Source organism: Galeopterus variegatus, unplaced genomic scaffold, assembly GCF_000696425.1.
Source record: "Galeopterus variegatus unplaced genomic scaffold, G_variegatus-3.0.2 Scaffold621, whole genome shotgun sequence".
Lineage (NCBI taxonomy): Eukaryota > Metazoa > Chordata > Mammalia > Dermoptera > Cynocephalidae > Galeopterus > Galeopterus variegatus.
In genome coordinates this window covers 40,479-53,821 of record NW_007726732.1, presented here as the reverse complement: position 1 = coordinate 53,821, position 13,343 = coordinate 40,479, and the positions used below count along the sequence as shown (strand labels likewise).

The 13,343-nt window shown below is 40.4% G+C and overlaps 1 protein-coding gene across 1 annotated transcript in view; it reads right to left on the bottom strand.

Annotated features, from left to right (window-relative positions):
* The window catches only part of LOC103588823 (chromosome unknown open reading frame, human C20orf194), a 107,436-nt gene that overhangs the window by 53,638 nt on the left and 40,455 nt on the right, over window positions 1-13,343 (bottom strand). Inside the window, exon 12 of the mRNA XM_008570626.1 lies at window positions 2,765-2,868. Within this exon, the coding sequence (XP_008568848.1) occupies window positions 2,765-2,868 (104 nt within the window). The remainder of the gene's footprint in view (window positions 1-2,764; window positions 2,869-13,343) is intronic.

Genomic DNA, 13,343 nt, shown 5'->3' with positions numbered 1-13,343 from the left:
AAAAAAAATTTTTTTTTCCTTTTTGTCTTTTTTCGTGACCGGCAATGGATCGCAACCCTCAATGTTGCGCCTGTACTGGACTGGGACCGGCAACGGGATCGCAACCCTCGGTGTTGCTCCCGCACCTCGCTCAGCCAGTGAGCGGCTGGTCTGTATGTGGGATCCGAACCCTCGGCGGGAGCGCTGCCGTGCTCCCAAGCGGCGCACTGTAGCAGTGCGCCACCAGGCCAGCCCTAAAAAAATTTTTTTAAATATAAAAATGGAACAGAGGAGAATGGTAAAAAAGTAACCCAAAGTCCCCTCACCTAAACCCAACTATGGCTAACATTTTAGTACTTTTCCTTGTAGTCTTTTTTTCCTATTCATTCACATTGACCTCCCTTTTTTATGTGGTGGGAAATCATATTTATTTTTATAGTTCCATATCCTGTTTATCAAACGATTTACCATTACCATCTGCCATGCTGTTACATATTATATGTAAACATTTCCAATGACTGCACTGTCCTCTCCTCTTAGACCACCCCCCATGTCTGGACGTTCATATTACGTATTCTATTTCTCCTCTGCCAACAGTTCCTTTTATTTACTCTTTGCTTATTTACTATTACACCTGGTAGCAGGAAGCTGCTTCTGATGTGCTTCCCTATACCTGTTAAGTAGTCTCATGTCCTGTGAACACCCCTAACCTGGGACTCTGTTTCCATGTTGATAAAAATAGAGCTCTTTGTAGAAAAGAAGTATCAACTCATTTTAATCACCAAAAATGTTGTTCCCAGTTTTTTTGCTTTTTAATTCTTTTTGAAATTCTTTTTAGAATTTTACATTACTGATTAGTCTGAAAAATTTTATGATATATCCATACAATGAAATACTACTCACCAATAAAAAGGAACTAACTACTGATATACACAATAACGTGAATGAATCTAAAAATCATTATGCTAACTGGAAAATGCCAGACTCAAAGGGTACGGAATGTATGATGCCCATTTATACATTTTAGAAGATGCAAACTAATCTACAATGATGAAAAGCTAATCAGTGGTTTTCTGAAGCCAGGGGTAGAGAAAAGGATAAACTGTAATAGGGCATGAGGAAACTTTTTGGGGTGACAAAAATCTGTATCCTGACCATAATGGTGGGTCCACAAGTTTATACATCTGTCAAAGCTTTAAGCGGATACAGTTAAGTGTATTTAAAGATACTTCAATAAATTAAATTATCAGCAAAAAATTTAAAAATCATTAAGTGATCCTTTTTTTTTTTTTTTTAAGTGGCCAAATTTGACAAACTTTTCCTTTAGAATTTCTTGTATTTCTAAGCTTGGAAAGTCTTCCTGTCCCTAAAGCTTTAATAAATATTCATTTTAATATTCTCCTACTTGTGGAATTTATTTCTTTTTTTTAAGTATTTATTTTAAGAAAAAATTTAGTTAACAAAAAGTTTACCAAGTTTCACTTAGCGAAATACACCCAAAGGAAATCACGGTACAAAGAAAGCTATTAAGTCAAGGCCTCACCAATTCCTACAGTATTAGTATTGTGTCTCAATTCTCAAATCTAACTTTTAAAAGCTTAAACTTAACCTAAAAGATTTTAAATGAAAACTTGTGGAATTTAAAAATAACTAATTTTAACCTATCAGAAGTTTGTTTTGATTTTTTGGTAGGGGTAAGAATCTATTTTCCCCCCAAATTAACTGACATCATCCCAGCACTGTTTCTTGAACAATTCATCCCTTCTTCCCTGATGTTGGAAGACTCTTTAAACTTAATATCAAAGCTTTTGTGGGGGAGGGGGAGAAGGGGATGAGAGGACAGCTAGATGGTACAGGGATCGAACCCTAGACCTTGGTGTTATCAGCACAATGCTCTATTGAGACAGCCCTAAAAGCTTTTATCTAATAGGGCCATTCAATGTGTTCGGTAAGTCTGCCAGCATTTCTGAACAGCCTTTAAGGAAGTAGGCTCTATGTGGAAGAAATACTTGCTCAGAGAACTCATTTTCTGAGCCATCTGACCAATCCACCTCACCTAGTCTCTGTCCTGGCTCCCAAACAGGCTAGTTTTGAGGCTGCAATGAGGCAGAGTGGAGGGCCTGTCCTCTGCTCTTGTGTTGCACTGTGAGACAAGCTGTGCCCAGGCCAGTGGATATAGGCTAGAGGAAATTCACAGCCATCCTCTTCCTCATAAGAGGAATGAAAAGTGTTGGTACAAACTGGTGAACTTAAAAAGGATAGTTCTGGGGGGTGGAACTTAAGTTTGAGTGCATGAGGGAGGTGTGGCTGAGCCCTCAAGGAAAGTTAGCCATTTTTGGCTCACTTATAATTCTTTCTCAAGCTAGTGGATAAGTGGAGTCCCATCAAAGCCACAGGACACAGCTTCTTTCTAGTTCTTAAAAGGGTGAGCCTTTGTGTCCCTGGGTGGAGGCCATTTGTGAGGAGCCACTGGAGGCCTTCTTCAGCCTACTTTCTAGTCCTCTTTGGGTGAGTAAATTGGGCATAGGGAGCTGCCAGCCCTTCTGACCCATACACCCTTTCTAGCTAAGCCCTTTACAGAGCAGTAAGGTTGACAGTCTTGTCAACCCAAGAGCCCTGAGAGTGCCCAAGCCTCTCCACAACCTCCCTGCCTGCCTCAGTGGCTGTTGGTTCCTGATATCCTGCCCTGTGGTAGTGGAGGAAAGACAAGGAACTCTCTGGTTTTCCCCTCAGAAGTATAAGTATCCTTCTGACCACCAAAATGGTGGACTGGTAAAACACCTACCCCATCATAGAAGGAAATGGAATTCATGTGATCCTTGGAAATGGTGATACTTCCACAATGATGGTGAGAAAACAGAAGGCCACTAGAGAAGAAATGCACATTCCCTGGAAGGAAAAGAGAGCTGGTCAGAGCTGGATGGCACTGGATCTTGGGGACCAGATTCCAATGTCCTTTTTACAAGTACCAGGGCACATGGGAGTGGTAACTAGAGACAAGTATCAGTAGTGCTTAAGTTACATGATTTGTGTGCTGAGCCCTGTGCTCTGAGGAAGCCAAAGTAACCTCCCAGAGCCTCAGAGAGAAATGAGGCATCAGATGTAGTTTTTGCATAAGAATTAGAAAAAAAAACAAGTGAATAAACTAGCAGCTGATGCAGAGAGGCAAAATTCATAATCTTTTATGGCTGTCTTTCAGGAAAACATGCTAAAAAAGACTTTGGGTATGTTTCCTCCATTACTGAGTCACTTAGGGCCCAAAATGGAGTGTTAGAGTCTCAGCTGAAGGACTGGTGAAGGGAGCCTAAGGGTCCCTGTGCCCAGCAAAAGAACATTTGAGTTAGGCAATAAGTGGGTTCCACAGATATTGGGGGCCTGCTGTTCTGTAGTTCACAAAAGCAAGATGGGTGGCATGTGGACACTGAGTGTGGGTTCCTCAGGAAAGGGATTCAGATTTAAGGAGAGGTTCTGTTTCCTGGGTGACTAAGGTCATACAGAGCAGCTCAGTATAGGCCTGAGGGAGCAGACCAGGAAAGGATGGACAACTGAGATGACAAAGATAAAGCTGGGCCCAGGTTTGCTTTGGAGACCTGAAAGCAGCACCCTGAGCACCCACAAGACCCCTGGGTAAAGCTGCTCTCTGGAGCTGGTCCAAGCCGGATTCTTTAGGTTTCTCTAACAGCTTTTCTTTCCATGTTTTCACATAAGGAGAAGAGATAAAGTAGTTTATGGAGCTCAAGACACAGGCTTGAGAGTACTGCATCAATATCTTACTGCCAAGGAAAAGTACAAGAAATAAAGAAGAAGGACTAATTCTTCAAGTTGTAATGATAAGAAGAGCGAAGGCTAGGAAGTTTGAGGGCTGTTTCTGCATTACAGGTAAGGAATCTGGAGACTGCATAGAGGTGGGGTTTCAGAAGGAAGGGAGGGGCCCACTGAGTATGTGTTAATGGGGGATGGGAAGAAATGGGAGAGGTGGAGGCAGTTTTCAGGTACAAGAGAAAGGACTGGGGCTTGATTCTCAATAGAATAACTAGATGTCCAGTCAGAGGGCAATGCCAACCTCACCATCTGGACAGCTGCAGCCAGTGACCAGACAGGCCAGTCCAAGGCATCCAGGTTCAAGCCCTGTAAGCCTCCCACCCTCGAACATGTACAGTCTGGCTTCCCCTGCACATTGCCTTGCACTATGGCCCTCTTGAGCAGAGTCTATTCATGCCCCAGCCTCATTCTGTACCAACCCCAAGGTTCCTCACTGCTGCTCCCAGGCCATTCCCCTCTGCCCTGACATGATACTTTCATTCCCTTAGAGACACAAGTCCTTCCCTTCCTTACTGCTCACAACCACTGTCCTGGCCATTCCCCTCTGCCCTGACATACTTTCATTCCCTTAGAGACACAAGTCCTTCCCTTCCTTACTGCTCACAACCACTGTCCTTACCATGCCACAACATTTCGAGTAGCTTGTGAATGTGCTCACAGTCTTCCTTTCCAAAGCCAACACTCCCATTCCTTCTGAGAGATCAGAGGGATGGCTCATGCCATGGTCTGACCTTACTCTTTCTCAATGCCAACTCCACAGTAGTAAAGCTGCACCCGGAATGTCTTAACTTCTTAAATCTTCAGCTCCAGAACCTACTCTCTGACTCCAGCATCCTATCATCATTTTAACTATCTCACTCCCAATACCCCAACCTCTGATGTCACTTAGGCTTTGCAGCCTTCAGTCCCCCCCCACTTTCCTTATTGCTCAGAAATTTCTGACATTCCTCTCATCCACGTCAAGGGCAGATTCCCTGGAACAGGAAATACCTTTAATCTGTTTTGTCAAGAGAAAAAGATGGGGACAGATTTTACTCAGTATTTACTAAGCACCAAGCATATCATATACATCATGGCTTTCCATCATCACAACAACTTTAAGAGGTGGTATTATTCTTCTTATAGGACTGATGAGGAAACTCAAGCTTAAAGAGATTTCCCCAAAAGTCACAGAATTACTTGGTGGTGGAACGAGGTATAAAACACAGGTCTATTAGATGCTAAATGCACTATACCACACTGGGCCCCTTCAGGTCTCTTACCCTTTTTTCCTTCAATTTTCCTCTGTCCAAAGCCCATGTGTGGCTAACCTGATGATGTGACTTCTTTGCGTCCTCAAACTCAACAGGCCCTTTCACTGCTGTCTCCCAATTCCTTTCACTAATCCCACCAGGGCTCATCAAAGACCTTCAACACTCTCCTAAAACCAGAACCTCATCAACTCCTGCCACAAGATGACTCTACCTACTGTTTCCAGAGGAATGAGAGCATCACAGGTGTCATGAGGTAGAAACTGCTCCCCTACCTGTTGCTTAGTATCTATACCCTTCCATGTCCTAGGCCCATCTGTTCACATGTGTACTTCTGAAGCAAACCTTCTCAGGCAAGCCCAGTACTACTCAAGGGCCTCCTGGACAAACCTCAAAATCCTTCCAAAGCTTCCAGAAAAAAGCACAGATCAGAAGGTAGCTGGCACATTCCACCTAATCACTGGGAAGATGGGAAAGAGGTAGACGAGGGAGGTCATCTCCAGCACTTTCTCTTCCTCTAGATTCTGAAGCCTCAAAACAAAATGAAAAAGAGGAAGCCAGAAATTCACAAGATAGTGCTAGAAGAGCATTCATTATGGGGCATGTCCCAGGGCAAGGTCTCAGTAAACAGGATCTGATTTTAGTACTGTCCTGTGATCTGTTCTATGATTGCAGCCATCCCACAGCCTGGCTCTGTGAGCAGTAACTGTCACTATTCTCAGAGCACACGTGAGATAAATGAAGTGACTCGCTGGGAGGCCCAGTGCCACTGCCCTGTCTCTGAGATCCTAATCAACTTGAAGTGATAACACTTCTGGTATCTGCCTTGGATTCTTGACTGTCAAACTGTTGTCTGAAGGCACATGCCTTAGCAGGGGTTTCCTCAGGGAATGGGGCAGCCAACTCCTGAGGAGATCTCCCTGGCTCCTTCTTTCACCCTTGGTGCCCTTAGTGAATGAACTCTGTCCTTTCTTTTCCATTCTGCAAGTCTGAAAACACAAGGTCAGAGGAAATTTTCCATCACTGCCCAAGAAGCAGTAGGGGACTGTAGCATCGTTCTGTCTTTGATTGACCTCTGCATCCCCAGAAGTCAAACAGGAGAGGGATAAGCCCTCAGGGCAAAACAAGACACCAAGTATCAATGGAGAATTTGGCTTTTCCTCCTTCAGACAACTGGCTATATAACAAAAATCTTCCAACAGTCCAGCCTGTGTGAAGAGGGAACATTTATCATTGCTGGGGAAATATTATGATGCAATGGCTGTATGATTTTCATTCTGTGTTCGTGAGAGTGTGTGAAATGTACACATGTGGTTTAAAGAAACAAATCAAAGCAATAACAAAACCCAGATGCCAATGCACTCACCACCGGGCCTGAGAATCAAGCATTACTAGTACCTTTGAAGCTCCCTGAATGTCCTTCTTCAATGGCAGCTTTTCTCTTCCACAGAGGGAACCAACAACCTGAATTCTGTATAGTTTTACCACACCTGAATGTATCTGTAAACTATTTATTACTTAATCTTGTCTGTTTATGCTTTTATATAAATAGAATCTTAATCATGTTCTTCTGTGACTTGCTTACTTCTTTCAATCATGTTGTAGGTAATATGCAGCTGTTTAATTCATTCATGCTGTAAAGAACTTTCTTTGATAAAGTATCCTCCAACAGCTTCATATGGACCCAAGACAATGCATGAGAGGGTGCAGAATGAAAGCAGCAGACAGCAGATCACCACTACCTGGGCCTTCTCATCATGTGAAGGTGAAAGTCAGCTTGGTCACAAGAGTTCTGAGGATGCACCCACTGCCCTATGTTTCAGGAGGACCAGTATACCTGCTCCTCATTGCTGAACAATCTCTGCCCAGTGCAAGAAATGCTCTGGAATCTGTAAGTCACTACAGGGAGAATGAAAGAGCTGCCCAAGTGCCAACAATTCACTGAGGCCTGTAGGAAATAGTAGAACCCATACATATGAGGGGTCTTCAAAAAGTTCATGGAAAGACTTGTATTATCTTTTAATTCTATTTCTCCACAAACTTTTTAGAGTAACTTTGTATATGGTCTACTGATTTTCAATAAAGCTGCAAAGACAATTCAAAGGAGAAAAGAGAATCTTTTCAACAAATGATTTATCAAAACTGGAAAAACCCTGGAGGCTCAAATCTTTCTATTTATAATTGTAGGCAACCTGAGTTGGAGGACCAGCTTTCCCTGACATCACCTTATTGATTTGGTCACTGTTTTGCTTCACTGAGAATATGTGCATAATGGTTGCTGTAGTGTTGCAAGATGCTCACTTTGTGTGAGTGTGGGTATGTATGTTAATCTCTGGAAATAGCCCTAAAAAGTCATAGTATCTGTTCTACACTCTGAATACAATTCAGTTCACATGTTGGCATGGAGTGGTTAATAATAATTACATATGTCTTCTTACTGGATGAGCCTTACTTTTAAGGTCTTGTAATTTCACATGATGTTAATCTAAGCGATCAAGACTTTCTCTAATAAAGCACACCAGCTTATTAATGTAAAAACACCAAACTGTATATTCATATTCATATGAACATTAATACATACGTCCTACTGGAAATCCTGCCCATTCCCACCGGCTGCAGTGGAAAAACTTATATTTCACAAGGACATTGGGTAGAGTACTCAGAAGGATTGTGCCTCTATACTGGTGCAAAATTAGCCCTAAATTAAATGCTGCTTTGCCTCCTGCCTAATAAAGCTTAAAAGCAAGACCCAGATGATAGGATTCAAACAAAATTATATTAAAATGTTATTATAACTGTATCCCATGTGTTCAAGAAGCTGGAGGAAAGACTGGACCATATTAACCTGATTCGACATTTTTATTTTTATTTTTTGGCATCTGGCCAGTACTGGGATCCAAGTCCATGACCTTAGTGTTATAAAGCTGTCCTCTAACCAATATATTAACTTGAGACATGAAAGATATAAAAAAGATCCAGATCAAACTTCTACACATGACAAGTACAATGTTTGAGAGGAAAAATACATTGGATGAAATTAATGGCATTAGACAATGTAGAAGAAAAGATTAGCCAATTAGAATACATAGAAATATATGCAATAAATACATGTAAAATAAAACACAAAGAGAAAAAAGAATGAAAACAATTGCAGAGAGTATAAGTGAGCTGTGGGACAACTCCAAGCAACACAATATGCATGTAATTGGAGTCTCTGAAGGGGAGAAGGAAAACGAGTTAAAGAAATAATGGCAAAAAGAAAAAAAAAAAAAAGAATGGCTGAAAATTTTCCAAATTTGAGGAAAAGTATAAATTCACTGATCCAAGAAGCTAAACAAATACCAAGCACAAGTGACATGGAAAACACACACACACACACACACACACACACACACACACACGTAACATCAAATTGCTTAAAATCAGTGACAAAAAGAAAGAAAATCTTCAAAGGAGACAGAGGGAAAAAAGATACCGTACACAGAAAGGAACAAAGATAAGGATGGCAATAGATTTTTGCCCCAAAACAATGCAAGTGAGAACATAAGTACATCTTTAAAGTACAGAAATTTGAAAAATAACTTTTATTTATGCCCCAAATTTGAAAAACATAAATGAAATGAAAAAAATTCCTAAGAAATTCTAAGTTTCCAAGACTGACTCGAGTATCAACTGAAAACTGAATAATCCAAAAAACCAGTAGTTAAAAATCTTCCCTTAAAAAAAATAAACCATGTCTTCAGTATTTTACAAGCAAGTACAGTCATCCCTCAGAATCCATGGGGGGTTAGTTCCAGGACCTCCCTCTAATACCAAAATCTGAGTATATTCAAATCCCGTTTTATGATATAAAATGGCAAAATATTTATTTGCAAATAACCTACGCACATCCTCCCACACACTTTAAATCATCTCTAGATTACTTGTAACACTCAACACAATGTAAATGCTATGTAAACGGTTGTTACATTGTATTTTTTTAGGGAATAATGACAGGGAAAAAAATCTGTACATGTTCAGTACAGGCCCAGCCATCTTTTTTCCTTTTTTCAAATATTTTTGATCCATGGTTGGTTAAATCCATGGATGCAGAATCCACAGATACAGAGGGCCAACTCTAATACCAAAGAGTCCCAAGGAGCAAATAATTCAAATCTTATACACAATATTTTAGAATAAAGAAGTAAAAAAGAAAATACTTCTTGGCTCATAAATTTGATATTGAAACTGGAAATTACAGTACAAAAAGGAAAATAATGGCTAATCTCATATGCAATGTAATAATTCTAACTGAATTATTAGCAAACTGAGTCCAGAAGTATATATAAAAAAAATGATAGTTAGTTCTTCCTATAAATGCAGAATTGGCTTAACATTAGAAAAATCTAATAATGTAGTTTAACAGATTAAAGCACAGCGGTAGTCCCACCTACTTGGGAGGCCGAGTCTAGAGGATTGCTTGAGCCCAGGAGTTCTGGGCTGTAGTGTGCTATGCTGATTGGGTGTCTGCAGGAAGTTCAGCATCAATATGGTGACCTCCTGGGAGGGGGGGACCACCAGAGGGGGTGAACCAACCCAGGACAGAAATGGAGCAGGTCAAAATGGAAGGGGAGAAGGAAGGGAGGGAGGGAAAGGAAAGATAAGGAATAAGAATTGGAAAGGAAGAAATAAAGTCAAAATTCAGAGATCATATGACTGTTCATATATAAAACTCCAAAGAATCTAGATTACTAGAGTTAATAAAAAATTTATTAAGATTAAGGGATACAAAGTCAATATACAGATATGAAATTGAGTTAATCCTATAACCAACAATTCCACTACAACCTATTATAATCCTAGATAAATACACAACAAAAACATAACTGTAAAAGATATGATTTATGACAGCAAGAAAGATATAAAATAATGAGAAATTATAACACTATTGGAAGACATTAAAAATGATATTAACAGATATCACATTCACGGACTGGAAAACTCAGGTTAACTTAATTGATATAATAAAAATGTCAATTCTCTCCAAAGTGATCTTTAAATTCAACACAATTTCAGTAAAAAATTTCAACAGGTTTTTAGATACACTTAAAAAGCTAACTTAAAAATGTCAATCAATTTCAGCAAAGTTCCAAGAATAGCCAAAATACTCCTGAAGAAGAAAAACAAGGTAGGGGAATTTGCCTTACTATACGTTATGGACTGAATGTCCAAAATTCATACGTTGAAGTCTTAACCACCAAAGTAATGGTACTTGGAGATGAGACTTTGGCAGGAAATAAGGGTTAGAGGAGATCATGAGGATGGGGATGGTCTGGTGTGTACTTAAAAGTACCCTTCAAAGAAGAAATACCAGACAGCTTGCTCCTTCCCTGTCCCCCACAAAGGAGAAGTCATGTAGGCACAAGAGAGAGGTCGTATAGGCACACAGAGCAAAGGAAAGGTCATGAAGGCATACAGCAAGATGGAAGCCACCTACCACAAACCACAAGAAGAGGCCTCAGAATAAAATCTACCTTGTGAATACCCTGATCTTGGACTTTTCATCCTCCAGAACTGTGAGCAATAAATTTCTGTTGTCTAAGCCACCCAGTCTATGGTATTTTGTTATGGCAGCCCAAGCAGACTAAAACACCAAATATAAATAGATTAAAAATCTAAATAAAGAGTGTGGTATTTTCAGGGACAAACTGAATAATGGAACAGAATAGAGAGCTTACTAATAGCTGCACACATAAAGAGACTTCACTTATAACAGAGCTGGCATTGCAGATCAGTGGGAAAAGAATACTTTTTTTGGGCCGGCCCGGTGGCGCACTGGAGAGTGCGCCGCTTGGGAGTGTGGAGGTGCTCCCGCCGAGGGTTCGGATCCCATGTGGAGACCGGTTCCCGCTCACTGGCTGAGCATGCATCTCTTTCAGGACTATAACAGACTCTTTTGTCTTTTCTGGGCAAGTCCTTTCTTGTACAAAGACTTGTAAGTCTTTGATAAGCGCACTTTGGTTTCAGTTTTGTAATGAAAGTTTGCGAATGCTTATACTCTAGTTGTTGCTTTCCTTCTGTTTCTGAACACATTTCAAGAGAAAATTACTTTCTAATAAGGATGGGCTCAGGTTAACCCTTTAAAAGCCATTAGGGTTGTCACCATCTTTCTATGAGAGACACCAGTCTCCAAAAAAAAGTCTCCCATGGTAGGATAAACTGGTACACAGACAGGCAAGATTACCATTAGGGAGCCTGCCAGTCTCAAGAAAAATTCTGTACAAGTAGGATACTGCAAAGCAAAACACACTGGTCCAAACCCCTAACATTCCCTGAGAGGGAATGTTTTTTTGCTCTCCAGAGATTACTCTTATTTATTTATTATTTTTAATTTTTAAATTTTTTCCCAGCCACATGGTCTGATTTTTTGTTTGTTTGTTTTTGTTTTTTTGGTGCTGGCCTATGCAAGGATTGAAACTCTTGACCTTGGTGTTAAACACTGTGCTCTAACTAACTGAGCTAACTGGCCAGCCCCTCATAGTCTGATTTTATTATTTACTTATTTATTTATTCTTTGAGAGATTATTAAGAAGCAGGATGGGATTCCCAAAATTCCAAAGCATATAATAATGGTACTCTTTCTGGGACCTAAGCCAGCTATATGTTTAAAAATTAAGGTCCTCTTTCATGCATGTTTTTAAATCAATGGACAGAGTACACCAAAACTAATTTACACCTTCAATGGCCATCCAACTAGTCTTCCTTAGAGGTAAATTGGAAAACCTAGGTCCTAAAATTAAACAATCTGAGTGGGAGGCCTTCTTCAGCAGGTACCTTGAAAGTTCTAAGACATTCAAGATTCTAAAACTGTCTTTCGGGCTGGCCCATGGCTCACTCGGGAGAGTGTGGTGCTGATAACACCAAGGCCATGGGTTCGGATCCCATATAGGGATGGCCAGTTAGCTCAATGGGTAAACATGGTGCTGACAACACCAAGTCAAGGGTTTAAGATCCCCTTACTGGTCTTCTTTTAAAAAAAATAATAATAATAAAAATAAAAATAAAACTACCTTCCTACAAGACACCATCTTGAAATTAACTGAGACAACCCATTAAGAAAAAACAAGGCCTTAGGGGTTCAGACTTATTCCTCTCCAGAGACTTCCCCTTCTCTTTCCTCTGCTCCTATCCTTCTTTCTCTGAATTACCTTTTCTTCTGGTTTCCTTGACTCCCGATACCCCTGAACCTATTAAAGCCTATCCCTTTAAATTTAAAAGTACTGAAGATTCTTCTAAGCCCCAAATTCCTTTCTTTCCTTAAAGCAAGGCTGAACTTTGAGCCACTGCCAAGGAATTCTCAAAAGTCACTGAAGACCTTCACTGATTTGCTGATTGAAGAATTCAACACAGTATTTCAGGCTTATCAGCCAGGTTTTTCTAACTTTTATCAGTTGGTTCATATACCTGTTGGTGAAGGCCAGGCCCAAACTGGATGGATGAAGCTCATTGGCCTAATCCTGAGCTGGACTCGGAAAAAAACACTCCCAAAGACTATGAAAAAGCCCAAGGTATGTCAAAAAGCCTCCACCAAGAAAAGCCTATTCTTGAGGCTTTTCCTAAAACATTAGACTGTAATAAAATCCAGACCTGTACTCAAGAATCTAATGAGCCTGTCACAACTATTACAGTCAGCTCCAGGTTGTATTTAAAGAGAATTCTGGATTATCTATGGATGTTTAATCTACTCAAGTAGCCTTTAATTCTATGTTTGTGAAAGGCCTTTTTTGAGAACTTTCCCAGCTTGTTAAAAGAGCCCATATGGAATGGAAAGCTAGGCCCATGTACAATCTAGTTATTTGGCAAATCAGCTTGTTTGCAACCTTGAGGACACCACTAAAAAGAAAACTACTAAATTCTCAATCTCCAATTACAACACATGGAGGCTCCTGAGTGTAAGTCAAAACAGAAACTCCTGGGCTGTGACACGACCGCAAGAGACCAGGTCACTGGAAAAGAGACTGCAAGTAAAGAAAGAAGGATTCTTTTTCTCAGTTTTCTTTTCCTCCTCTCCCACCTGGTGACCAGTCTCAATTCAGGGGATCTTGAGGACCTACAGGAGCTTTTCCCAATTCTTCCACTTAATTGTCTGGGTGAAACAACCCTTCAAATTGGGAATGAGGTTTTAACGGTGCTCATAGATACTGCAACAACACTCAGTCCTTAACATCATCAGCCTCAATCAGCCCCCACCTCAGAGTAATAAAAAGATACAACTGGCAGGAGTTTTTTTTTTTTTGTCTTTCCCACTGACCG